The sequence below is a fragment of the Vulpes lagopus genome, chromosome 12, assembly GCF_018345385.1.
Source record: "Vulpes lagopus strain Blue_001 chromosome 12, ASM1834538v1, whole genome shotgun sequence".
Taxonomy (NCBI): domain Eukaryota; kingdom Metazoa; phylum Chordata; class Mammalia; order Carnivora; family Canidae; genus Vulpes; species Vulpes lagopus.
Genome location: NC_054835.1, coordinates 11,896,012 through 11,922,961, shown reverse-complemented (window position 1 = coordinate 11,922,961; position 26,950 = coordinate 11,896,012). Strand labels below are relative to the sequence as shown.

General features: G+C 56.5%; 1 protein-coding gene across 1 annotated transcript; it reads left to right on the top strand.

The window, feature by feature from the left end:
- The first annotated feature begins 4,944 nt into the window (after nt 1-4,944).
- Nucleotides 4,945-26,733, top strand: UBAC1 (UBA domain containing 1). The gene is made up of 10 exons (XM_041726334.1): nt 4,945-5,268; nt 10,695-10,815; nt 11,962-12,035; nt 15,759-15,866; nt 16,978-17,080; nt 17,349-17,457; nt 18,328-18,556; nt 21,489-21,575; nt 22,191-22,329; nt 26,116-26,733. Exons 1-10 carry the CDS (start codon nt 5,131-5,133, stop codon nt 26,229-26,231), a joined length of 1,224 nt encoding a protein of 407 aa, XP_041582268.1. The 5' UTR covers nt 4,945-5,130; the 3' UTR covers nt 26,232-26,733.
- The last annotated feature ends 217 nt before the right edge of the window (nt 26,734-26,950 follow it).

The following is a 26,950-nucleotide window of genomic DNA, read 5'->3' as shown; positions in this document are numbered from 1 at the left end:
ATCTGAACCTCAGGGCCCCGGGGGGCTGGTACCCTGTCTCTCCAGACCCGAGGGGCATAAGGACACCGGCGCTGGCTTTGGGTGAGCCTGGGTCACATCCTGGCTTGAGACTCCATTTCGCAGGTGAGCCTCTGAGGCCCTCGGTGACCTGAGACCACTCAGTGTTGGGATTTGAACTGGTTTCTGTCAAGCTCCTGGTCTCGGCGAAGCTTCCCACCTCCCGGCTGGCTCGTGGTGGGCCATACCGTGGTGGCAGGGGTAGAGTGGTCACAGGAGCCAAGGGATGCACCTGCTTGTAACCCGTGAAGTGCCCGGGGGAAGTGCAGGGGTGCAGCACACTGGCTACTTGTCCAGCGGGCAATGCTCCTGCTGGCTGACTGTGTGTCTGCACTGAGTGGTGGGGAAGGGAGGCCGGCACCCCCACCGGGTCCCCTACCAGGCGGGGACTGGCTCCCGGGGACCCTCTGGATGACCAGAAAGTCACTGCCATTTCATTACTTCTGGGCCTGGCAAATTGCTATGCGTGACAGCAAGCTTAAAAATGAAATAATAAGTCTGTCCTTTTAAAAAGCAAATTGTGACACCGGAATATTCATGAGCTGTGACTTCACGGGAATGGCAGCAACGGAGAGATTAGCATTCGGTTAAGTCAGCAGCACAGGAATTTAGGGAAATGCACTTGTCACTCTGAGGAAACGAGTGATTAATACTTTTCCTGTTTGCGGGGCCCCTTAACGGGCGAATTTTTAATGTAATAATTAATTAACCTTGAGACCACTCCTATCTGCCAGGCTCTCGAGGCCTCGGTTCCTCAGGGGTGGGTGCGGCCAGCTCGCACACAGCCCTGCTCGTGGGTGCCCATGACCTCTCTGCAGGGGGGGGTCAGTGGGGTACCCCCACACTCACGCCTGCCCAGCACCTCAGAGTGGCTTTGTTTGGCCACAGGGTCTTTGCAGACGTGGTTGAGTATGGATCTGGAGAGGAGGTGGACTTAGGGCGGTCCCTGCATACTGGGCACACATCCTCTAGGACAAGAGGAGACAGGCACAGGGAGAGGGAGATTCGGGACACCGGAGTAGGCTCAGGGGAGACAGGCCAGCAACTCCAAGCTGGGACATCCCCTCAGCTGGTCCGGGACAGACCCTTGCCCACAAAGGGGACCAGGCCTTCCCACCTGTGTGGCCTCCAGGGCTGGACGGGAGTCTGTTCCTGCTGTTTAGAGCGCCCTGCTTTGTTACATGGCCCCAGGACACTCCCACACCAGGTGACCTTGGGTAGGTGCTGGAGGGCAGCTGAGGGAGGTCGGGAGCCAGCATGGGCTGCACCCTGAGAACCATGAGCCCTCCAGGCGCTGCATGCAGGCTTTTGCATGAACAGGTTGAGAGACCAGATGCCCGCCCCTCCTCTCTCTCTCTCTGGGCCTGGAGTCTCCCCCTGCAGGTGTTGGCCCTGACCTGTGCTTTCAAAACTGGGTTCCCCAAGGCACCCCAGGAGTGACAGTTTGTTGGCTGCCTCAGTTTTCCCCTCAATGGCCTCCTCCTCCCTCTTGCTGTCTGGAGGAGAGCTCTCACTTATCCTTTATGGCCTGTTCCCATCACCCTCGCAGTGCTGGCCGCGCTGAGGTGCCTTCAGAGTCCCACACCGCCCATGAGGCTCCCAGCAGGGTCCCTGAGAGGACACCAGCTGGCCCCTGCCCACAGGTCACACTGGAGTGGCAGGACTGCGTGCGGCTCGCCCCCGCCCTCTAGTGGTCACCGGGAGGCACCGCGGGGCAGCGGCTGTCGGAGGCTCTGGGTCCCGTCTCTCCCCCCACCGCAGGGTTGGGTGGGGGAGCAGGAGGGCCAGGGTGGACCCTCGCAGCCAGAGGCAGAGCCCTCTTTGCCGGGAGACCCGTGTCCAGCCTCTGTGGCCCAGCCTGCTCGGGGTCCAGGAGCTGGGTCCGGGCGGGAGCCATGTGTGTGGGGAGACCCTGGGGAGGGAGGTCGTCCCTTTGGCACCACACGGGGCAACTGGGCTCTCCCTGGAAACTCCCAGTGCCAGTGCTGGGATGGGAGCCAAGGCTGGCCCTGGCGCATCCAGGGACACCTTTGGCTTGCGCTGACTCCCTGTTGGGCCCTGGCCTGCAGTTCCGGCCAAGAGGCCCTTCTTCTGAGAGCACCTCCCAGAGCAGTGGCCACCTCACTCCTTCTGCTCCTCCATCACAGGAAGAGGCTCCCAGCGCACAGGAGGTACTGGAGGCGAGGCAGGTGCACCAGGTGGAGTCCTTGGCTGTGATAGGTCAGGTGGATCATGTGGTTTAGGGCTCAGGGGAGGCAAGGAGAGAAGCTGATCGGCAGGCAGCAGCCAGGCCCGTGGGGAGCTCTGGGGCCGGGTGAGATGCTGGGTCTTTACGCCTGCACAGCCCCTGGAGGACCCTCATCAGTGACCTTGTAGAGTAGGGGGGCAGCTGTGGGCTGCTCCTCAAAGCTGGGAGGTGAGTCCTCCCTTTGCGTGTCCACACATGTCCCAATCCTCACCTAGAAGGGGACACGGAGGCTCGAAGAGGAAGGAAGCATGGAGGCCTCTCAGGACAGCATGGCCCCTCACTGTGCCTTGTGTGTGGGGGAGCCCCTGTCCCAGGTCCTCGACCTCGGGGTGGGGGGGTCTGGTGCCCTACCCTGCATTTCTGGGAGAGGGATTATTGTTTACTGGCTGCTTCTTTAGGTCACTCTCCCTGGACAGTGGTCTAGCGGTGGGCGGGGGGCTCCTGAGATGGGTCAACCAGCAGAAGGTGGGCGGTGCACAGAGAGCTGAGGGCAGGCCCCCATGAGGCACAGCCAGGATGGTCTTCCTGGAGGAAGGGGAGACCCTGAGTCCTGGGGCTGGGGCCCCAGGCAGCGGGACCAGGAGTCAGCAGGTGGGCAAGGCGACTCCACAGTCAAGGCCTGGCTTGGCCCATTCAGCTGATCAAGGTATGACAACCCGCTTTTCGAGTCAGGCAGTTTAATAGAAGGACCCGGGGCCCTCATCCCACACGTCAGAGGGTGGCTCTGGAGCTACAGCGGCCTGGGATGCCCACGGACGGGCTGGACCCCAGTACCCAGGAGCCCCCTCCAGACAGCGGCCCGGCAGCTCCGGAGTCTTAGCCCTGCTGCAGCTCCTCCTCTACGTGAAGGGGGGCAGGGTGAGCACCACTGAGTCAAGCTCCGATGCGCTGGGGGCTGCCCCTCCTGGTCTCCAGCCGGCCCTGCCTCTGGACTTCAGCCCCATGCCTTTAGCCGCCTTCAGGCCCAGTCCCCTGGGACCCCCTGCACATCCAGGGCACCTTCTGTCCCTCTCTCAGGCAGTGGTCCTGCTGTGCACCTTGTTGCCCACACTGGGGACCCTCATGGCATCCTGGATTCTGCTGTCACCTACAGCTGCAGCTGCCTGCCATTAGGTACATTTCCAAGCCGGGCTACCTACTCAGGTCTATGTGCCATCGTCCCCATTGTTCCCACCATCCACGCTGTCCCTGTCATCCCCACTGTCCCCACCATCCCTGCAGTTCCCACCGTCCTCACTGTCCTCAGTCCTCATTGCCCCTACTATCCTCACTTTGCATCACCTTTGGAAGGACACAGGAGCTTCCTGGCTTCCTCCCGCAGCCAGTCTGGCTCCTCCCTGCCCCCACCAGAGTCCCCACCATCCACGCTGCAGTTCTCACAGCCTCTGATGAGGTCCTCTTGCTGTGTCCTGACCCCACCGGGCGCCCCCAGCTTCCTTCCCTCCCCTGGCCACCGCCTTGTCCCAGCTGAGCTGAGATACTGTGTCTTCCTTTCACCCTCACTCCACTCCTCGTCCTCAACGCTCCTAGATCACCAGGTCCCATAAGTTCCCCTGTTGCCCCGTCCTTTCTGGCTCTGCTTGCCCAGGTGTCCTTCTGTCCTGTAAGACCATGTCTGCGTAGCTGGTAGCTCTTCCCCCCCAGTGCTAGGATGCCTCTCCCCGGGGCCGAATTCCTGTCTCTGGCCTTAATTACTCCTGTGTGCCTGGCAGGTAGTGGAGGGTCTGACTCATGGAGCGGTTACTAAACACTTGAGAAGCTCAAGGACTGGACAGTCGAGATTCAGACACCGTCAGAATGATCCTGGGGGGCAGTGGGGCACGTGCACAAAGCAGCATGGGGACAGTAAACACCCAAAGGGGACGGACTTCCAGCCCCTTGAGCTGGGCCGGGGCGTCTCTGCTGGTAAAGGATTTTTGGATGGAGGATGAAAGGAGTGAGCAGCTGCAGATCAAGCACCTGGTCAGGTCTGGCCCCAGGGGCGCTTCCAGACCTGTCAACCTCACAGGAAACACGTGCAGAGCTCACCGCTCCCCCCCCCCCCCCCCCCCCCAGGTGCCACAGTGCCCCGAGTGACCGCTGGAGCCTCTGGCGCGGGAGGTTCGGGCAAGGTGGGTGGGGGGAGCCCGCGCCTGGCTCACAAGTCCCCAGGTGCTGCTGCCCCGGGGCTAGCGGACAACCCGGAGACATTGCTCCAGAGCATGCGGTCCAAAAGAGGCGCGGTAGCTGCCACGTGTGCGATGGAAACTTTTCCCGTAGGCAGTTCTGTGAGCAGTAAGCAGCAGCAGGGAGCTCAATTTCAATACTCCTTACCGAACCCCGTACACCCAGGCAGTTATTTCAAGATATAATCAATATAAAGACAACATCGAGCATTTGTCTTGGAGACCTGCCGCGTATTTCACACTTAGAGCCCGTCTCAGAACGGACCTCCAAACCCAAGGGTCCCGCGTGCCAGCGGACCGGAGCAGGGGCGGGATGGAGGGCGCAGCAAGAGAACTACAGCTCCCGCCGTGCCTCCGGGCTCTCCCTGTGACGCATTCCGGCGCGGCGGCGGGTGCGCCGAGGCCGCCGGAGAACCACATCTCCCGGCATGCTCCGGGCGCGCTGTGACGCACTTCCGGCGCGGCGAAGGCAGCGCGCCCCCGGCAGCCCGGCGGCGGGAGCCAGGCTACCGCTCGGCCCGCGGCAAGTGTCGGGTGGCTGGCCTAGGGGAGCCGGGGCGGGGCGGCGGCGGCCAGCGAGGGAGCGCGCGGGCGGCCTGGCCCCGCCCCGGTGACCTTCACGGCCCGGGCGGCGGGCGCAGGCCCGGCGGCGGCGGCGCGATGTTCGTGCAGGAGGAGAAGATCTTCGCGGGCAAGGTGCTGCGGCTGCACATCTGCGCGTCCGACGGCGCCGAGTGGCTGGAGGAGGCGACCGAGGACACGTCGGTGGAGAAGCTCAAGGAGCGCTGCCTCAAGCACGTAAGGCCGTGCGGCGGCCCCAGGCCGGCCCCTCCGCCCCCCGCCCCCCTCCACACGCGCTCCCGGGTCGTGAGCTCCCGCAGCAGCCTGAGGAGGTGGGGCAGGCCGGGAAACTGAGGCAGGGGCCGCGAAGGCGCCGCGCAGGGCAGCCTCGTGGCCTTCCAGCAGCTGCGCGGGCCGGCCCTGGGGGCGAGGACCTGGAGGGCGGGGGATGGGCGCCCGGGGCGCAGAGAGGGGCCTGTCGGCTCAGGCTGGCCTGCTGTCGGGGCCGGGGCGGGCCGCTCGCTCGGCCTCTCGGGGGCGGCCACCGAGCGGGGCGCACTGGCCGGGGCCTGCCCGCTGCCTGGGAGGCCGCCGCCTTTCAGGGTTTATTCGTGGGGAAGGCGCCTCGTTGGGGTAGCTCCGTGGGTTGCTCCCTTTTGGAGCTAGTTCCTTGGCTTAATCTCCGGAAACTTTTCAACGGGGTGGGGAAGTGGCCCTTGGGACTCTGGCTCCCGAAGGGAACTGCACCTGGCGCGATGCAGTGTTCTTGTCAGCCTTTTAGTGCGGGTTCCACATGCTGAGTTTTGTAGTTGTACGGCTGACAGGTGTTTTGTTAAAGGAAGCGTCTGCTCCAAGGGTGAACTCCAGGTTATGGTAGTAACTACCCACGGAGATCGTTTGGGCCGTTGAGTATGGTTCTGAGGAGTCGTTGTGTAACCGTCCACTGCAGGCCAAAGAGCGTTCTGGTGGCCAGTGCAAGCCCCCTTCTGGAACGTGCTGGACATCAGGTAGCCGCCGCTGTCTTGGCCTCACGTCAAGGAGGAGGGGGCTCCGGGCTCATACCCTCAGGCAGGCTGTCTTGTGTCAGTGCTTTCCTCAGGTCCAAAACCCCCAGGACAGCACCCAGCCAGCCGGCAGCGGACTCCCTGAGCATCCAGGCTGTTGGGAGGACCTCTCTGAGCGTCCAGGCTGTTGGGGGCCTCCCTGAGTATCCAGGATGTTGGGCGGCCTCCCTGAGCGTCCAGACTGTGACAGGGCCTCCGTGAGCGTCCAGGCTGTTGGGGGCCTCCCCGAGCTCCAGGCTGTTGGGGGCCTCCCCGAGCTCCAGGCTGTTGGGGGCCTCCCCGAGCGTCCAGGCTGTGAGGAGGCCTCCCTGAGCGTCCAGGCTGTTGGGGGCCTCCCTGAGCGTCCAGGCTGTTGGGGGCCTCCCTGAGCGTCCAGGCTGTTGGGGGCCTCCCTGAGCGTCCAGGCTGTTGGGGGCCTCCCTGAGCGTCCAGGCTGTTGTGCGGCCTCCCTGAACGTCTTGGCTGTGAGGGGGCCTCCCTGAACGTCCAGGCTGTTGGGGGCCTCCCCGAGCTCCAGGCTGTTGGGGGCCTCCCCGAGCATCCAGGCTGTGAGGGGGCCTCCCTGAGCGTCCAGACTGTGACAGGGCCTCCGTGAGCGTCCAGGCTGTTGGGGGCCTCCCCGAGCTCCAGGCTGTTGGGGGCCTCCCCGAGCGTCCAGGCTGTGAGGAGGCCTCCCTGAGCGTCCAGGCTGTTGGGGGCCTCCCTGAGCGTCCAGGCTGTTGGGGGCCTCCCTGAGCGTCCAGGCTGTTGGGGGCCTCCCTGAGCGTCCAGGCTGTTGGGGGCCTCCCTGAGCGTCCAGGCTGTTGGGGGCCTCCCTGAGCGTCCAGGCTGTTGTGCGGCCTCCCTGAACGTCTTGGCTGTGAGGGGGCCTCCCTGAGCGTCCAGGCTGTTGGGGGCCTCCCCGAGCGTCCAGGCTGTTGGGGGCCTCCCTGAGCGTCCAGGCTGTTGGGGGCCTCCCCGAGCTCCAGGCTGTTGGGGGCCTCCCCGAGCGTCCAGGCTGTGAGGGGGCCTCCCTGAGCGTCCAGGCTGTTGGGGGCCTCCCCGAGCTCCAGGCTGTTGGGGGCCTCCCCGAGCGTCCAGGCTGTTGGGGGCCTCCCCGAGCTCCAGGCTGTTGGGGGCCTCCCCGAGCTCCAGGCTGTTGGGGGCCTCCCCGAGCGTCCAGGCTGTTGGGGGCCTCCCCGAGCGTCCAGGCTGTTGGGGGCCTCCCCGAGCGTCCAGGCTGTTGGGGGCCTCCCCGAGCGTCCAGGCTGTTGGGGGCCTCCCTGAGCGTCCAGGCTGTTGGGGACCTCCTTGAGCGTCCAGGCTGTTGTGCAGCCTCCCTGAGCGTCCAGGCTGTTGGGGGCCTCCCTGAGCGTCCGGGCTGTTGGGGGCCTCCCTGAGCGTCCAGGCTGTTGGGGGCCTCCCTGAGCGTCCAGGCTGTTGGGGACCTCCTTGACCGTCCAGGCTGTTGTGCAGCCTCCCTGAGCGTCCAGGCTGTTGGGGGCCTCCCCGAGCGTCCGGGCTGTTGGGGGCCTCCCCGAGCGTCCGGGCTGTTGTGCGGCCTCCCTGAACGTCCAGGCTGTTGGGGGCCTCCCCGAGCGTCCAGGCTGTTGGGGGCCTCCCCGAGCGTCCAGGCTGTGAGGGGGCCTCCCTGAGCGTCCAGGCTGTTGCGGGCCTCCCTGAGCGTCCAGGCTGTTGGGGGCCTCCCTGAGCGTCCAGGCTGTTGGGGGCCTCCCTGAGCATCCAGGCTGTTGTGGGGTGCCTCCTTGAATGTCCAGGCTGTTGCAGGGGGGCCTCCTTGAACATCCAGGCTGTTGGGGGCCTCCCTGAGCATCCAGGGTGTTGGGGGGCCTCCCCTAGTGTCCAGGCTGTTAGGGGGGCTCCCCGTGCATCCAGGCTGTTAGAGATGCATACCAGTGCTGGTCTAGTGATGTACATTTAAAAAAAAAAAAACAACTGGAGTCGCTGTGTCCCCTTCCTGTCTGGCCCATCAAGGACAGAAGCTCCTCGAGGGCCGCCAAGGGCCGGGCCTGTGTTTGCATGTCTAGAGCCAGGCTCCCTGCAGGCCCCAAACAAACGTGTGGATTAATGGAATACATGGAGATGGAGTGTCAATCTGGGACTGCGTGGACCTGGCCTGACACCTGCTGAGTCAGGGAGGGAGAAGTCAGGGGGTAAATTGGGATGGCATTTAGCTTAACTCACTCATTTACATAGCTATCATAATATTATTTTATGAAGGGGAGCAGGAAATGAGAACTGTTTGACTGATCTGCAGATGCTTGCTAATGAATTTCAGGAGCTCTTGGGGTTCATTAGGCAGCCAATTTGAATAAGATGCTAATTATTATGTACCTGATATTTATTATTCCAGTCGGGATTGAGGTGTGTCGTTTGGGATTTTTCTGGCACTATCCTCCTTTAAATTGAGATTTTATTCCACTCTGCAGTCTTTCCAGGTGTGGAGGAGCGGCATAAATCACAGGACCCGAGAGCTGAGTTGTCAGCAAGTATTCCCACGTCTGTGCCTGTGCTTCTGTAGGCAGCCAGAATGCATTAGTTAGGAAAGAGAATTCTCAAGTTGTGTACTTGAATGTCACCCTGGAAACCATCCCCTGTATGTCCCGCTACTGCCGGCAGTGAGGCTCACTGCGTGCCCGGGCTTCTGTTCCTCCTCCTTGCTTTGCCCTGGTGCATGCTCGAGCTGGCAGGAATTTTCCCTTCTTCCACGAAGGGGACAGTGTGGATTTCTTCCCCACCCCCTCCACCCCATTTCCACAGTCCTCTGGGGAGTTTGTTGCTTTATTAATGAGTGGTATTATTTTTATAACTCTTAGAGACATGGATTGTCACTGTTTATTTTCTCTTTTTCGGTATTTACTTATTTATTTTTAAAGATTTTATTTATTCATGAGACACACAGAGAGAGGCAGAGACACAGGCAGAGGGAAAAGCAGGCTCCATGCAGGGAGCCAGATGTGGGACTTGATCCCCAGACTCCAGGATCATGCCCTGGGACGAAGGCGGCACTTAACCACAAAGCCACCCAGGGATCCCCTCTTTTTGGGTTTTTATATAAATTGGGATCTTTCATGAAATTGCTGCTATGTAACGTGGCACCTGTTAATATGGCCGTTCACATTTCTTAGATCATATGACAGTGTGTCTTTGGACGACACATGATATCAAGTGTGAGAGGAACCACCTCCTGGCTCTTCTGGGAAGGAAGCAGGTTCAGGAGGGGTCAGAGCCTCCCTGCCCTGGTGATGGGCTTTGTTGGGGCTGTTTCGCTGCCGTATTTTAGCATGCTCAGAGTGCTTCTGCTGAGAACAAAGACACAGAATGAAGTAATTGTGCACAGTATGGATGACTCATGCTTGCGTTGTGCTCCTGGCATGGTGTTGACATGCTGCAGAGTACAGTTTTTTTTTTTTTTTTTCAGGAACCATATGAGGATTGTTTTGGAAAATTGTGTTTCATAGACTGTATTCTGAACTTGTCAAATCAACTAGCCTGCAAATTTCAGAATTAGAAGAAGCACACTGAGTAATTCTGGGAGCAGAGCCAGTGTTGAATTTAAGACGATTGACGATTGGCGGGAGGGGGCGGGGGGGCGGTATCTGCTGTCATAAAAGGTAGGGAGCGCACCTTCCTGTGGCCTGGATTCCACCTTTGCCCCCAGCAGCCCTGCTAGGTTATGGGGATATGTGGCAACCTTCACGGTCCAGGTGTTGCTGCAAACCCCTTCAGCCTGGACATCAGCATCCCCCACCCCGGAGCCACATTCTGGGGTTTCTGGGCCCTGGCCAGTGAGCTGTAATCACATGCTAGTCAGCCCCCTTGGACTCCCAGGAGGGGCCCTGCCAGCAGCACCTGCAGCTGGCATCCGGGTCTGTGTGGCAGTCGCTTGGGGAGCCAAGGGCTGATTGAAGGCCAGTTGTTCTGCTCATGGGCTTGTGCAGGTGTTGAAGTGCTCAGGCCCCTGTTTCTGGCTCTCTGTGGACTAGCTTCTCTCAGCGCCTTTGTGTATTGGCAAGAGAGAAAAAGTGGACAGATCATACTTAAGATCTTTAGGTGTTCAGGGAACAGTGGACCTGCTGTTTCCATTTTATAATGAGTCTCTAGATCTCTCTAGACTAAGGAGGCAATTCAGGTTGCCACTAATTACCAGCAGGGTATTTTATGTCAAGCTGTGAACCTATTTCAGGAATACTTAGTGGGTTGGTGGACAGATCACTGCCCTAGGGGATCAGGTGTTGTGGTATTTTGTTTGGCTTTCTCCATTCATAGGAATTCTCTGACTCCATTTGTGTTTGATTTATTTTTTAAAGATTGTATTTATTTGAGAGAGAGAGAGAGGGCATGAGCAGGGAGGAGGAGCAGAGGGAGAAGCAGGCTTCCCAGTGAGCAGGGGCTCAATCTCAGGACCTTGTGATCACGACCTGAGCCAAGGCAGGTGCTTAACTGACTGAGCCAACCAGATGCCCCTCATCTGTGCTTTGATTTTTTTAGCTGGTAACCAGTAAATGCCTAGTGTGGCTTGGGGTGCCAAGTCCTAATATCATTAGTGTGATGATTTATTTTCTATCTTGAAATATATGATTTTTTTTTCCCTACCAGTGTGCCCATGGGAGCTTAGAAGACCCCAAAAGTGTGACCCATCACAAATTGATACATGCTGCTTCAGAGAGGGTGCTGAATGATGCCAAAACAATCTTGGAAGAGAACATCCAAGACCAAGGTAGGGGCCTCACAGGGCAGTGGTGGTAGCCATGGTGCCGCTGGGAGCAGGGGACTGAGAGGCAGAGGTGCCCTTGGCATCCAAGTGTGTGCTCCAAGCTGGGGCCAAGCGGGGAAACTGGGTCAGCTAAAATGGTTTTATTCTTCTTTCGTTAAAACAAAGTATGCATTATGGGCTGTTTGTGAAAAACAGCACAAATCGAAATTGGACAAGCAGCATCCATCTGAGAAACCAGATGTGAACTTTATTTTTAATTCTGTTTCAGAGCAAAACCAAGGCCTCCAGAGCTGCTGCAGGCTTTATTTTGGGTTGAAAAGTACAATTATGGCAATTGTTTCAGATGTCCTAGGAAGATACTCTTATTCTGTGCACTTCCATTTAGTTGCTTAGAGTTTGTGCCTGGAGGTATTTGGGGGAGAAACCTTTGGTTTTTTCTGTGTCATTCAAAGGATGATTTTAATTCTGGGATTCTCTTAAATCTCTTTTGAAAATACTGTCTATAGGCTTCCATCGAGCGTGGAGGTCAGCCCATAGTCAGGTGGGAGCTGGTCAACCTTGCACACATGTCCTTGCCACACACTGGGTATTCAGCTCTGAGGGTTGAGACCAACTCTCCAACCTCAGGAAACTGAGGCCATTGAAATGAGGACATTTTGCAAGATTTCCACCAGTTCTTGGCATGGTTATCAGGGCTGTGCTGTGTGAGCCTACTGGGCCACCGGTCACCTCTATGACCCAAGGCAGGTTCTTGCTGCGCCCCGGAACCTATACATGAGTAGGGACGTGCGGGCAGGAAAGCGGGGAAGCAGGGCTTATGTGAGCCCTGGTGTAGGCATTGGGGTGGGAGAAGTGCTCTGCTCCTCTGTCCTTGGGTCTTCTTGCGGCCATTCTTTTTTTTTTTTTTCTTAAAGATTTTATTTATTCATGTGAGACACACAGAGAGAGGCAGAGACACAGGCAGAAGGAGAGAAGCAGGCTCCCTTTGGGTAGCCCAGTGTGGGACTTGATCCCAGGACCCCAGGATCACACCCTGAGCCAAAGGCAGATGCTCAACCACTGAGCCACTCAGGTGCCCCCTCTCATGCCCATTCTGCCGTCTTCTGGATGAAAACAATAAGCATCCTGATAAATGTGTTTTTTTTCTAGATGTCTTATTGTTGATAAAGAAGCGTGCTCCAACTCCGCTTCCTAAGATGGCTGACGTCTCAGCAGAAGAGAAGGTAAGTTTCAGAGTTTGGAGCTGAGAGTCTTTGTTAGTCTCCCACACTCCAGCCTGTGAGAAAGACACGTTCTGGGTACGAGTTGTTCCTAGATCCAGCAGGGCCCACAGTCCCCACCACGGGGGCTTTCCATGGTGGCTGAGCCCCTCCTGGTTGCTGGTCATGTGGCCGGCACATGGGGGATCCCCCATGCTGAGCTCCTCAGGCTGCCAGTCTGACACGTTCTCAAGGGGGTTTAACTCCTGAGATGCTGTCACACCTGCCCCTGTGCCGTCCCTCCTCTCATCGGGGGAGGCCTGCACCCACAGGACAGGGAGGGGGTGGTGGGTGGCCCTGAAGGCCCCTCCTGAGAGTGCAGGTGTGTGCATACCTGCTCCCAGGGGCAAAGCAGTGCTGTTTTAAAGGGGCAGCCATGCTAATTTTCACAGTTTTTCTTTGCTTCTCTCAGGGGGTAGAGTTTCTTATTCATGCTTTGAAATGCTGGGGAGAGTGCTCAGCCTTGAGAAAGCAGGCCAGACTTCTTGTGGGCCCCTGGCTTCTGGCAGGGTGAACTATCTGAGGGCCTCCTTTGGGGCAGGCATGCAGGAGGAGGCCTTCAGCTTCGCTTGCCCCTCTTATCTGTGGCCACACGTGGTCAGCAGGCTCAGCCCATCTCTAGGAGACAGATCTGGGCCTGCCCCTGCCCCACCCGGAGAACTGCCCATGCAGACTGCAGCTCCCAGGTTACGGTGTTGGCCACGGGTAACCAGTGTAGATGATGACATTCCCACCGCCCCAGCAGCTCCAGGTGCCTCACAGCCCACTGTGGACCTCACTTGGCAGGTCACCTTTTATGTGCGTGTATTTGCAGAATGAAACATTGTAAGATGTTAATGTCTATTTTTGTAAATTAATATTAATTTTAAGTGAAAATAACAGACATTTATGAAGTCAAATAACATTATATCTCAATAAAAGCATCTTCCTCCCTCCTGTGTCAAGCACCCTAAAGGAGACCTCTGGTAGTTCTTTCGGCCATTCCTTCAGGAATTCTCTTCCTGATTTCCAAACCACACCCAAAATTGGCTATTTCTTAGAATATCAGTTTTAGATTCCCTGGTTCCTTGATGTTTGGAGAGTTAGATCTGAACACTGGTTGACTATCTAGGGTTTCCCCCCATGGTAGCATGCATGCCCTATTTTCTATCAGGAGTGAGGAGTACTGAGTGAGGGGTGCTGAGGGTATCTGTCCTTTCTCATACAACTTCGTTTCCCCTGGAGTCGATGACTGCCTTGTCCTTTGGTTTTCTATAGGCTTATCACTAATTTTTTCAAGTTCTTTGCCAGGATTAATAAATCCTTCTGAAAGCACGGTCACGTGTATGAGGCCGTCTGCCAGTCCCTGCCATCCTGGAGACCTCCCTCCAGCTCCTTACGGCCCCATCTCTCTGCCTCAGTTGCCTTCAGGCCTGTCTTGCATCCTGGGCCTTCGCACCTCACTCCTGTGTTAGAGCTTCTGAGTCTCTTGTATCTGTGCACTTCCTGTTGCCACCTGTTATGTTACCACAGATTCATCAGCCTCAGACCGCACGCAGCTCCTAGGTCTATAGGTCAGCCGTTGGGATGGGCTCAGTTGGGCCCTACGCTTAGGCTCTGGGGTTCAAATCCAGGTGCGGCTAAACTGTGTTCCTCCATGGAGGCTCTGGGGAGGGGTCTGTGTTGCGTTCCTTCAGGCGGTTGGCAGTTGCTACCGCCAAGGGGCCCAGGTCCCGTTGCCTTGCTCTGTCAACCGAGGCACTTTGAGCACGTGGTCCCCTGCATCTGCAGAGCCAACAACAGAATTTCTCATGTGTTGAATCTCTAGTCAGAAAAAGCCCTGTTCTTTCTCATGGCTTGCTTGCTTAGGTCAAGCCTACCAAGGAGGGTCGTTTCCTTAAAGTTGGCTGTGCCACAGCGTGACCTTACCCCCAGGGTGCAGCCGTCCTGCTCATGGGTTCTGGGATTGTGCAAGTGTGATGGCAGGACTTAGGGCCATCTTTGAATTCTGCCTGCAGAATCCAGTACCTTGCTGTTGACTTGTTCCCTTGGTCTGGTGCAGCCTGGCTTCTAGCATCTAGAAAGGGAAGGGAATCTTGAGGCCGTGCACTGCAGCACTGAGTGGCTGTCGGTGAGCACCAGCTGTGTGTGTGCACATGGGAGTGTAGGTCTCCGTCTCCAGGTGTCCATGTGGCTGGTGCTGGTCAGCCCTGACTCATCTTTTGTGTGTGCTCTGCCCCCCTTCCTCCCTCCCTCCAGGGTCTTCCAGCATCTTGGGGATTTCATGATTTCCATGGATGTAGGTCTTTCCCCTCTGCTGTGCCTGGCACGTGGAGTCTGGAGAGGTGTGTTTTTATTCTGGAGGTTTTTCTGGATTGTTTTTGGAGAATGTTCTCTCTACATGTTCTCTTCCCTCTTTCTGGAGTTCCTGTTGGATGCCGGACCTGCCTTCAGGGAGGTTTCCTGGACATTATCCTCTAACTGTGCTCTGGACTGTTACCTGGCTGAGATATTTTACATTTCCCAGTTGGGGACTTGTCCTCCAATGATGGTAGCATCCTGCTGTGGTCCTCTGAAGGTTTTCTGCTGTGAAATCTTTTTCTTTTTTTTGGAAATCCTTTTCCTTCTCTCTTTCATGCTTCTTTATTTTTCCCGTTCTCATTTTAGTCTCTGTCTCTCGTGTTGCAGGCTTTCCGCACATACCTGGCTCTCTTTGGCAGCTTTTTTAATAGGAGGCATGGGGGGCTCACTGGCTGCTCAGTGGGACATGCCTGCTGCTGGGCTTCCCTGTGGGGCAGACCCAGCCTCTGCTCCCCCCTCCTCACAGTGGTGTGTCTCCTGCCCAGTGTCCTTGAAGCCGGCAGTGGCCGAGCCGGGGCGGGGAGCGGGGTGGTGGTGCTGGGTCTTGTCAAGTATTAACCTGGTGCCTCCTTTTCCTGCAGCAGAGCCCAGGCTCCCATCTCCCCAAGTCTGCTCCCCCTGGGTGACTGCTGGCTGCACAGGGTGATGATGGAGTGCTGTTTTTGGCTCCAGCTGCTCACTGCCAACCTGGCACGCTTTCTTCGGGCTCTGGTGTTGGCCTGGAGTTGGCCTGGCCTTGTTCCTGGTTGGGCTTCTGCTCTGTGGTCTTTGCTAACCACCCCCCCTCTCCTTTCTGTTTTCTATCTTGGAAGAATGGTCTCCATCTCTCCCATCCTCTTGACCGTCTAACATGGATGTGCTGTTGTGGCAGGGTTTCCGGGAGCAGCTGGGGTGAGTGTGCATTCCTGCTCCCCTGTACAACCCAGCTCATGTGGGACAGTCTCTCTGTGGCCACAGGGACCGTATCTGTCTTCTCTGCTGCCCTGCCCCCCTCTGGTTATGACAGGCATGAATTGTGTCTCCAGTGAGCATGTCTTCTGTCCCCAAAGGTGTGCACAGAACCTGCAGGGACCCTCTGCTGCCCACGGAGAGTGATTCTTTCCATATTCGTTTCTGACTTTATTTTATTTTTTTTTAAGATTTTATTTATTAGAGAGAGGGAGAGAGCACACCGCAGGGGGAGCGGCAGAGGGAGAGGAAGTGCCAGGCTCTCTGCTGAGCAGGGAGCCCGATGCAGGACTCAATCCCAGGACTCAGAGATCACGACCTGAGCTAAAGGCAGACTCTCCACCAACAGAGCCCGTCAGGTGCCCCCATTTCTGACTTTCTAATTACTTTTCTGTGTAGAAAAAACAAGACCAGAAAGCCCCAGATAGAGATGCTATCTTCCGAGCAACTGCCAACTTGCCATCCTACAACATGGACCGGGCTGAGGTCCAGACCAACATCAGAGACGTGAGTGCTAAAAAAAAAAAAAAAAGAGAGAGAGAGAGACGTGAGTGCTTGTTGTGGCTGCACTGCATGCTCATTACACCTGCTTGGGGGCCACACAGGCTCTTGACGTTACTTGGGGAAGTGGGAGGAAAGGGCTGACGGGAGCTCTGTGTACATTTTTGTAACTTCTCCATAAACCTAGAATTATTTCAAAACAAAAAATTTAAAAAAACATCGGAAGGCAGAACTGAAAAGACAGATCCTACTGGGAGAATATCAGAATTTTGCTCTAATTTTGGCAAAAACTTATAGATAGAATCTGGACTTTGGGTCCAGATTTTGGATTTTTGGATTTTGGATTGGAAAGTTCTAAGTTAAAAAAGCAGAGTGTGTCCAGTATCCTATGGACTGGCCCAGAACTTGAGGTACATCCACATTGTGCAGGACTTGGACAGCGTGGCTACCTAATCTGAGAGGGCCACCCTGAGCACTGCTCTTAGCAGCAAAGAGTTCCTTATTGACCAGGGCGTCCAGCTCTGAAACTCATCCCTGGTTCACATGTGGCTTTGCCCCATGCAGTGTCTCACATCGTATCAGAATCCTGTGTGCAGGAAAGAGGAGCGGCTAACCAGTCTTGCCCATGGGACCGGGGACCAGTCCATAGGGTTTCTGATTGCATTCCCAGCAGCCTTCTTCCTTGTTAGGGGCCAGTTAGCTGCAGCCGACGCTGCTGTGCCAGCCAGCCTCTGGCCAGGTGAGATTTGGAGGCCCGGGTCTGGGAAGCCCATCCAATCAGGTTGATCTCTTTTGCTTATGTAGCAGGCTGGCACTTTCTGTGTTGGGCTAAGGCCTGAGCAGTGTCTCCAGATGTTTCTCGGTGTTGCCAGGTAAGAAGCCATGTGCACAGCCCATTTGTGCCAGCGAGGCCTCTCCTCCCCGCCAGGCGCAGAGCTCTCCTGTCGCTCTGTGGTCTCACTTCCTTCTTTCTCTGTTGGTCTCCACATTCTGGAACCAATAGTGGCATAGTTTGGACTCACAGATACGGAGCTGTAGGGCCCAGGAGTGTGATTATACACCTAGGTAGGTCTCTTGGGCACTTGGAGAAGGAAGAGCCTTTTTTCTTTCCCTGCAGTTCCAGACAGAACTCCGGAGAATCCTGGTGTCTCTCATTGAGGTGGCTCAGAAGTTGTTAGCGCTGAACCCAGATGCCGTTGAATTGTTCAAGAAGGCAAATGGTACGAGCAGGCTCCAGGTTGACTGGGTCCTGTGTCCAGACTCCACTGCTTGCCTGGCCTCAGAAGCTGTATCAGTGGCCCACGGGCCTAGGGTCAGTCCTTTCTGTGGATGTGGGGCTGCTGTTCAGCATGCCGGCTGAAGGTTCTGTGTAGATTTGCTGAAGTTTAGGGAGTTTGGCACACAGGTGGGGTTCTTGGGCTCCGTGGTGGGGGGGGCAGCCCTCACGCTGGCCTGACCCTCACAGGTGGCCCTGTCTCTTGCCCTCAGCGATGCTGGACGAGGAGGAGGATGGGAGAGTGGACGAGGCCGCCCTGCGGCAACTCACGGAGATGGGCTTCCCCGAGAGCAGGGCCGCCAAGGCCCTCCGGCTGAATCAGTACGTCTGGGCCACTTCCTCCTCTTGGTGCTGATGCTTGGCAGCCCCCCCCAGGGTGATGTCCTTGGTCTCCTACTTTTTTTTTTTAATTTATTTTTATTATTTATTTTTATTTTTTTTATTTTTTTTATTTTTTTATTTTTATTTATGATAGTCAGAGAGAGAGAGAGAGAGAGAGAGGCAGAGACACAGGCGGAGGGAGAAGCAGGCTCCATGCACCGGGAGCCTGATGTGGGACTCGATCCCGGGTCTCCAGGATTGTGCCCTGAGCCAAAGGCAGGCGCCAAACCACTGCGCCACCCAGGGATCCCGGTCTCCTACTTTTAGATTGAACCATTTTTAATAGAGACTTTAAACATATGTCCCAGAAGTAGCTGGGACATCTCGAAGTGTCTTAAGACAGTGGAGATGGACTGGCCTTTGCTCGAAACGTGCCGGGGGCAGGCTGTCCTGTGGGTCCTCCCTGGGCTGTCATGTGCAAGCACCATGTTGAAGCCTATGCCTGGCAGGGACGTGGTGGCTGAAGGTGTGTGCAGTGTCCCCCTCAGCAGCCTCTCGTGCTTGCCTGGCCGAAGCCACTTGCTTTTGCATCCGCACTTATACCCAACATAAGCGACTTGTACCCAGAAGACGGTCCATGGGTTGTGCTGCTCTTTGCCATGGAGCTAGGCCCTTAACGTATACCTCACAGGCAGGTTCCCCATGCTCTGACCAGGGTCTTGGGGCGGTTTGGGGCTGGGCCTGGAGCTTTAGACCCTTCTGTACTGAGATTCTCATGATGAGGGGCACCAGAGAGGCTGTCCCTGGGGGTGTCAAGGAGGCCCTCTAACCGGCTGGGGGTGCTGGAAGGAGTCTCCCGTTGCCTTTCAGCATGTCGGTACCTCAGGCCATGGAGTGGTTAATAGAGCACGCAGAAGACCCGACCATTGACTCGCCTCTTCCGGGCCAGGCCTCACCGGGAGGGGCGCGGGCTGAGGCCGCTCCCGAGGCTGCCCCCGAGGCTGCAGGGACTAGCACGGAAGATGAGGAGCCCAGAGATGAGCTAACGGAGATCTTCAAGAAGATCCGGAGGAAAAGGGAGTTTCGACCTGATGCTCGGGTATGTGTTCTGCAGCCCTGGGGCAGCCGGGTGGGGTTGTGGTTTCTCTGTGGCGCTACACCAAGTGGAAGGAGCTAGAACCAGCCCTGGCCCTGGAGAGAGTAAAGCTGGGTGAGGGGCTTACAGACTGGCCCACATTCAGTTTTAAGTTGTCCTCACGGATCCAGGTGGCTGCTTTTCCTCCGAATAATTGGCTTATTTGGCCGAATAATTGGAATAATTGGTTTATAGTTTGTCATCTCCTGAAAACTCCTAGTAGGATGCCGGCCACATTGCCACTGTTGGCAAGCCGTGGGCATGGGTGGGGACACCCCTAGAGATCGGGAGATAGGGTGCACAGGATTGCCTGTGCATGGGGAGGCTGGTCAGGCTCTGGCCATCTGGTGACCGTGGTGTCTGCAGCATCTGGGGACCTGGGGTTGGCCAGCTCTGGCTGTGTTTGGGTGGCTGACATTGCTGTACCATATCTGGTTGCCCCTTTGCCATTACTTCACTCCTGATGCTTCCGTGGCTGCGTGTTCTCCGCTGTTCTGTTCTTCTCCTAGGCTCCTGGTTTTCTCTTGGATGTTTTCTCTGCTCTGAGCCTGCGGTTTTCTTTCAGGTTATAGATCAGTGAGCTCCAGGCGTTAGACCTGAGTCCACCCAGTCTTGTGATTCTGCTTGGGGCACAGTGCTGTCAGAGTGGCTCACTGTGGACTTGTGTTTCTGTGGGAATCCCATGTGGCTGGGCTGTGGGATGCCTGCCGTGGGTGATTCTGAGGCCGTTTCCATGGGCTGAGTGGCATGTCCCTCTGGGGCCAGGTTTCCCATTAATCACACAGGCAGGACTCCTAGGCCACACGTGTAGTATAGGCCGTGGCTTTGGGGTTGGCGCTTCCCTGCACAGGGGCCAGTGCTCTTCTAGCTCCTCTTCCCTCTGGGAGTGTACACCCTTGGCAGCGTCCTGCTTCTGAGCTCCAGGTCCTCATCTCATAGGGACCCAAGGCCCACGTCCTGTCTGGGTGTGGCCGCTAGACCCCAGCCCGTAGGCCCTGCTGGTGGCTGCTGCCCCCTCCCAGGGCACACCATTTGTCAGGCCAGGTTGCTGTTCTTTGCTCTCTGGTGAGCTCAGCAGTGCCATCTGGAAGTGGCCTGCTTAGCAGTAGCTGCTGGGTCCTAGGCTTCCCAACTGAGGGTGCTCCCATGTCGTCATCAGCCCTGTCACCACCTCGGTGGTGTCCATGTGCTCTCTTCGCAGACGTGCACTCAGGCCGGGCCTTACACCATGGCCTCTTTGTGGTATAGGTTCTGTGACGATTGTTATGAAAGGCTGTTGAGGCTGGGCCAGGGTGGCACACTCTCCCACCCTTTGGTCCTACACCGTTGGAGAGAAGAGTCCATAAGGACTGGAGTGTTAGTGTGGCTCCCGGGAAGCCTGGATCGGAGAGCAGGGCTTGCACTTGAGACAACAGACTTTGCTGTTATCCCCACCCCCAACACCTGCACTGCCATGCCAGTGCCAGCTGTGGGCGGGCAGCGAAGTGCAGTGGGCAGGGCAGTGAGTGCGCAGACCCCTGGCAGGATAGTGCGGGCGCATCCTTGTGGTCACTGTGTAGAAGTCCTGGGGCATTGCTTCCCCAGGCTGAGGTAGAAGTGAGTGACATGAGAGGCTAGTTTTTACTGATGTTCATGGAAAGACTACCCTATCCTTGGATTTAGTGGGAGGTTCTGGACTTTTTCTGTGACTTGGAGGTCAGGCTCTGGTGTGGTGGGTCCTCCCAACATTCATGGGTGGAGCCCCCAGCCCTGGGGTTACGAGCTCGTTCAGGAAAGCACATGACATGGGTCGTAGTAGAAATGCTGCCTTGTGAGCTCACCTAACCCCTTTTGGCTCCAGTGAAGCATCTGTCCTGACTGCGACCCGCCGCTGACTTCCTTCCTGCCGAGTGCTCCTTGGGACGTCCAGTTCAGGCTGAGCAGGGCCGCAGGGGTGTGGGCCTGGGGGCTCTGCGGGTCACTGCCAGCACTGACCCCTAGGCGCCTCAAAGAAGTAGAGCAGTTCAGCAGGCAGGTCAGACAGGAAGAAGATAGGCACCTTGTTCAAGAGCGTGATTTGATCTTTATTTTTTTATTTTTTTTTTTTTTGTGATTTGATCTTTAAAGAGTTAACTTGATAAAATCTTTTTTTTTTTTTTTTTCCAAGAGGAACCCTTTTAAAGATTATATAAGTCAAGAGTAGGGGTGCCTGTCTGGGTGGCTCAGGCAGTTAAGCATTTCCCTTCAGCTCAGGATCTTGGGATCGAGTCCTGCATGGGGCTTCCTGCTCAGCAAAGAGTCAGCTTCTCCCCCTCCCCTTGCCCCTTCCCCACTTGTACTCATTCTTTCTCAAGTGAATAATAAAAAGATTAAAAAAATAAAGAGTAAGGTAAGGTGAAGGATGTATCATCTTATATGATTTTTGTCCTGAAGATGTACGTTTCCCCCACCCCCAAAACATTGAACATTGGGTCATTCCTCCCTCCAAGAATCATTACATGTTCGTTATGCTCAGGTGTTCATACCTTTCCTTCTGGGTCATGAGACGGTCCACAACGAGCTCACGTGTGGTTGTGGAGACCGTGTTGTCCAAACATGGGAACCAACCTCAAAGGTTCTGATGTTGGTGTGGCCTGCCCGTGGCACATTGGTAAGCGAGCATCTGAGCGTGGGTCTGGCTGCATGGATGCGGCCAGGCCCTGGCTATGTCCCTCTGCTGCTCAGGAGACTCAAAGCAATTTGGTGCAGCTGTAGGGGAGCAGAACTGGGCGACAGGATGTCCTGTGCTGACCTCTCAGCCCCCTACTGGGATGTTGCGGTGTGCAGGATGCGCCTGGCTCCAAAGCTGTGCTGCTCCGGGGTGTGCAGGGTGTCCTCAGCCCGCACAGCCCTGAGTGCTCTGTGGCTTCTCCTTCAGGCTGTCATTTCCCTGATGGAGATGGGCTTCGATGAGAAGGAAGTGATAGACGCCCTCAGAGTGAACAACAACCAGCAGAATGCCGCCGTGAGTACCAGGCCACAGTCTGTGCGCCCGTGAGGCTCTCCTCCCTCGCCAGCATGACCTGCACCAGGATAGTCTGTGTGTTTGGCTCTTTTCTCACATGGCCCATTGGTTTGCTTTTCAAGTGAAACGAGGACAGATGGTCCAGTGGTATCAAGTGTTTTATAAGTCCTTTGTCTTTCTAAGAAAGTCCATGTTTGGTGGGCGAGTGTGTGATGTGTTTACAGACTTGGTTGAACTACCCCGGAGACAGATCCCATTCCATGGACACATGCCTTGCGGATGGACAGCTGCCCAGGAGGGTGTGGTGGTGGGCTGCGGGGTGCTGCACTGCGGGGACACGGCGCCACGGCTGGGCCTCCACTGGCTCCAGGCTTCCTGGGGATGCAGCCTGGGGCTTCCAAGCATTTCTTCACTCTCCTTCTGATACTCTGGGTGGGTTCTACCTCACCTGCGTTCAGTGAGCAAGAAGTCAGCCACTTGCCTGAACCGTGTAGCCAGGGTCTGCTAGACGGGTGTCACTCCTCCCTGATGTCCACGTCCCTAGTCTGGGTCCCACCCCGGGAGCAGCCCTGGGGACTGGGGCTGTGACTCAGTGTGTGGCTCTTGCGTTTGCAGTGTGAGTGGCTGCTGGGAGACCGGAAGCCCTCCCCCGAGGAGCTGGACAAAGGCATCGACCCTGATAGCCCTCTCTTTCAAGCCATCCTGGATAACCCGGTGGTGCAACTGGGCCTGACCAACCCGAAAACATTACTAGGTACATGGGGTTCCCCAGGGGCAGGCCCCATGGCCGTCACTGAGCGATGGCTCCTCCGCCCAGTGGGGTTACCGCCACGGTCCGTGACTCCTGCCTGAGTCATCGTGGGGTGACTGGCTCTGCCTGCACTGTGGCGGCCTCCGGCTCCGGACGAGCTCTGGAACCAGTTAAAGTGGCTGGTCCAGGTCTGGGAGGGTGTGGGTGGCCCGCAGCAGGCCAGCATGGTGTGGGCGGCAGGTGTTTGCTTGCTCTTCCTGTTGGGAGGGATTTCTTTGGCCCCACATGGTCTTGAAACAACATGTCTACAGAAGTGTGAATGATTTTTGTAACTTTTGTAACAGTAAGACTGATGATAGCCACCTTCACCTCCCAAAGGTGGTACTAAAGCCTGGAGCGTTCCCAGCCCTGCTGGTCTTCCGGGCGCCTGCCCTGCTCTGCTGCTGTCCCCACAACCCAGGGAGCGAGCCTTGTCGTTGTTTGGGCTCCTGGGAGCTGCTGCCCCTCATATCTGTCCCCTGAGCCCTGTTACCTCGTGCTTCCCATGATGTGTGTCCGCTGCATGTGTGGCGGTACCCGTGTCAGGGCATGCCACTTTGGTGCTCTGCTGTCCCCGGGCTGTGCCTGTGGGGCAGGCATGTGCAGGTGGGGCTGCAGGGATGCACTAGGCCTGCAGCCACCTGCATAGCCCCCATGGTTCCCTAGGGTGCCTGTTGAGGGCGCCTGCCTCCCAGGTCGGCACAAGTGTTTGCAAGCTCAGCCCTGCCCCTTCCGGAAGCTTCAGCTACACCAGGACCTCAGCTCTGAAAGGCCTCTTTTGGTCTCTTTTTCTTTGGATTACTTTTGTTATCACGTGTGCCAGATGCTGATCCTTTGTCAGTTTATTTGTGTTCTGAATATCATTTTCCCATTTCTGGTGTTTTGCTGACTCACTGTGATGTGTCTTAGTGTAGCTGAAAGTGTGACGTGTTTCATTGGTGATGTGAATCCACCTGAGAATACCCTCGAAGTCCAAGGCGAGGAACACATCCTCCTTTGTTTCTAGAAGTGTCGTCCATTTTGCTTTCCTCATCGACGTCGATAGCCTACCCAGGAGTGTGTGCAGTGCAGGATAGGGAGCTAGCCTTTCTCTTGGTCCGCAGGTTCCAGGCTTTGATGGCGCGCGCGCATGTGTGTGTATCTATCTTCCTTCTCTGTGCGGGGTGCGTGGGCCCGTCGCTTGGCACCCCACTCTTCTGTTGCCCGGGGGCCCGACAGGGGCAAGAAACATGCTGCCTTGGGTAGGTCCACAGCCTCTTCTGAAGGGTTTTCCATTAGTGTTTGCCCAAGGCCATTCTCTGCTGTCGGCTTTCTTGTCTTTTCTGCAAGACATGCTTGGTTAGATGGAGGGAGTGCCATCACGAAGACATGCATTTTTACTGAACGACTTTCCCCATTTTCTGGATGGCCTAGTGGTGTCACATTTGCACACGTGGAGACTTCCTCACATTTCTGAAATGAGGCAAGCAGGGCACGTGCCACCCAGGCAGCGCCTGGTGGGGCTCTGGCCCACGGAGGCGCTGGGGGCCACGGATCTTGGGCTGGGGCACTCTGCCTGCCCCCACCATGTGGGGCTCAGCTTTGTGCACACACCTTTCTGATGGGGGTGTTGAAGGTGAGCTTTATCCCTCAGATGAAACAGAATGGTTGGCATAGGTGACCTGGGCCGCGGAGGGAGTGCAGAAGCCAGCCCATCTCCTCCGGCCCCATCCCGTTGCAAGTTTCCTTTGGATGGTGTGGCCTGTGCACCTCCCACTGTATTCCACTTCCTGCTGGCACGTCACCTGGGATGTGTTCTCCTGGCCTGGCTGTTTGTTTTTGAGGTTTATTCATCTTAGAGAGACGCTGAGTGTGCGTGTGTGTGAGGAGGGGCAGAGGGAGAGGGAGAGTCCCAGGCAGACTCCCCGCTGAGCCAGGTTCCATCCCATGACCCCGAGGTCCTGACCAGAGCCACAGACTGTGCCCCCGGTGCCCCTCGGCCTTGCTGTTCCAAACAGGAGAGTTTAGTGGGTGCAGGTCTTTTACCCTGTATGGAGGCCATGGGTCGTGAAGCACACACTCTCCCCCCGACTCAAGGCACCCAGGTCACTTTTCCTCTGGTGGCCTTGGGCCGAGCACTGTGACTGCCCTCTGTGTGCTTCCTGCCTCAGGCACAGCTGGCCTCCCTGAGGACATGCCCCCCACCTGCTCCGAGCACGGGCCTCCCCTCCCTCCCCCTATCACCTGCACTGCTTGTACTGGCTGCTGGCATCTCGTCCCCATGCGGCCTTGCACGTCTGCTGCCTGCTTCGGAAGCGAACTCAATCCTATGGCTCCTCGTGTGTCAACACCTGTCCTTTGTCACATGTGCAAACTATTTGCCCTTCAGTTCTTTCTGAAATTCACAAGTTTAAGTCCTGCAGAAGATCGTCCTCCCCCAGATAGACACCCTCCCATGTGGCATTTCACGGGCAGCCACTTCAGGTTCTGTTTGGCCCTTTCCTCCCAGAGCTGCTCCCTTTGTGCCAGGAGGAGATGGACATGTGCCTTGTCCTCACTGAGCCCCCACGCTACCCAGACCTGCCGTTCTCCCTAGTTCTTCTGGGGTCTCTGACTGCTATTTATACCTGGTTTTTGGAGGGTTTTGATCGGGATATACCCAGTGATTGTTTTAAGGGCTGGGAGGGCTGTCAGTCCTATATGAGGAGTCCCTCTTTCTTGCTAAGCCACCATCCCAGGTGACCCCACAGAGCTGCTGAGGCCCGAACACACAGGGCATCTGGGCTGTGGCGGCTCTGGGCGGGCTCCGTGCTTGCTGCTGGGCACGGGTTGCTGGAGGACGGACTTCCCAGCTGCCCCAGCCCTGTGTCCGGGGAACTCACCAGGCTGGGGCTTGGATTGTAGAGCGTTTTGCTAGGAGACACCAGTGTTTCCAGAGGAAGCGGTTTTGTACAACTGTGTAGACAATTTGTTTTCATGTTGTGAACTGCTCAGTTACATTTTTATCTTTTGTTTTATTATTAAGATTTTACTTTTAAGTTGTCTCTATGTCAGGTCTGGGGGTCGGACTTATGACCCCAGGATCGCGTTTCGCCTGTTCCAACGACTGAGCTGGCCAGGTGCCCCTCAGTTATGTTATGTTATTTATTTATTTATTTATAATTTTTTTTAAGGATTTTATTTATTCATGAGAGACACAGAGAGAGGGTCAGAGACACAGGCAGAGGGAGAAGCAGGCTCTATGCAGGGAGCCTGATGTGGGACTCGATCTTGGGACTCGGGGGGCATGCCTTGAGCCAAAGGCAGATGCTCAACTGCTGCACCACCGAGGCACCCCTTGTTGTGTTTTTTAAAGTTATTTCCTTAAGACTGAACATTCTGGTTTTCCCAGGCAGATATTGTTAAATTTGCAGCAATGTCTTTCTGTCTTTTCTGTGTCTGGTGATTTTGCCAGAGTGGGATTGGAAGCGGAATTACTGACTCATAGGCTGTGACTATTTTTAAGATTGCTGATAGCCGTTGCCAAATCGCTTTCCAGAATTGGTGTGCCAGAGAGCACACAGGCCACCACCATGTGCTCAGGGCGGGGGACACAGTCTTCTGACTGCGGGTGCACTGCTGTGCCAGCAGATCAGTGCTGCTGGGGGGTCGTTGAGGGATTTCTGCGTGGTCCCTGGTGACGTGAGGCTTGCTCTCTTAGGAAGGAGCCATCGCTGCCGGCTTCCTGTGTGTGGGGAGCTGTTAGCCGACCTTGCTCTGTTTTCCTCACAGCATTTGAAGACATGCTTGAAAACCCCCTGAACAGCACCCAGTGGATGAATGACCCAGAGACGGGGCCGGTCATGCTACAGATCTCCAGGATCTTCCAGACCCTGAACCGCACATAGGTGGGGTGGCTGCTCCACTGTGCTGCCCTAGCACCTGTCCCAGGAGTTGGGGACGGATCCAGACAAGGAGTCCTCTTCCTGTCCCCCAGCCCGTCGCAGAAGAACATGGAGACCCCTGGGTGCTGTGGGCTGAGTGGGGGGCAGGGTGGGGCTGGAGGGGCCTCGCTTGCTAGACCTCGCCCTCCATGCCGCCCTGGGTTGTTGGGGCACAGGGGCTCTTCTCACGCTTTGATCTTCTGCTTAAAAACTTGTGTGATGGCAGTGTGCACGGCCGCATCCAACCTCTGACAGTGTTTACAGACGTGGTGGCCGCTCCAGGAGGGGTCACCTCCCTCCACAGTGTCCCTCTGGGCTCTGGAAACGCTCCTTGACCCAACCCGTAGGCGCTGCTTGTTACTTGGAAGAAGGCATGTTTCAACCCAAAGTGTTAAGGTCCGTACTAACTTAAGTAGAGGAACTCACAGATGATTTTTCTTTAATAAATAAATCCCCTTTTTCCTATTGTCTGTCTTAGTATTATTTTAGTGCCAGAGAAGAACCCATTTGCGTTCTTGACACTTGCCACTCTCCCTGGGCACATTGGCTGTTGTGCACACCCAGTCTGTGGGCAGAGACCATGTTCCAAGCTGAGGGGGCTTGGGAGTGGTGGGGTCAGGAGAGCGCCCCCAGGCCTCCCTAGTGGAACCGGGGTGCCAGCGGGGTAGCCTCTACCATCATTT

Bases quoted from the DNA above. Each gene is read 5' to 3' on its own strand.
- UBAC1 (XM_041726334.1), top strand. From the start codon at position 5,131: ATGTTCGTGCAGGAGGAGAAGATCTTCGCGGGCAAGGTGCTGCGGCTG. The intron at 5,269-10,694 runs GTAAGGCCGTGC...TTTCCCTACCAG, and splicing joins AGGAGCGCTGCCTCAAGCAC to TGTGCCCATGGGAGCTTAGA. The intron at 22,330-26,115 runs GTACATGGGGTT...TTTTCCTCACAG, and splicing joins CAACCCGAAAACATTACTAG to CATTTGAAGACATGCTTGAA.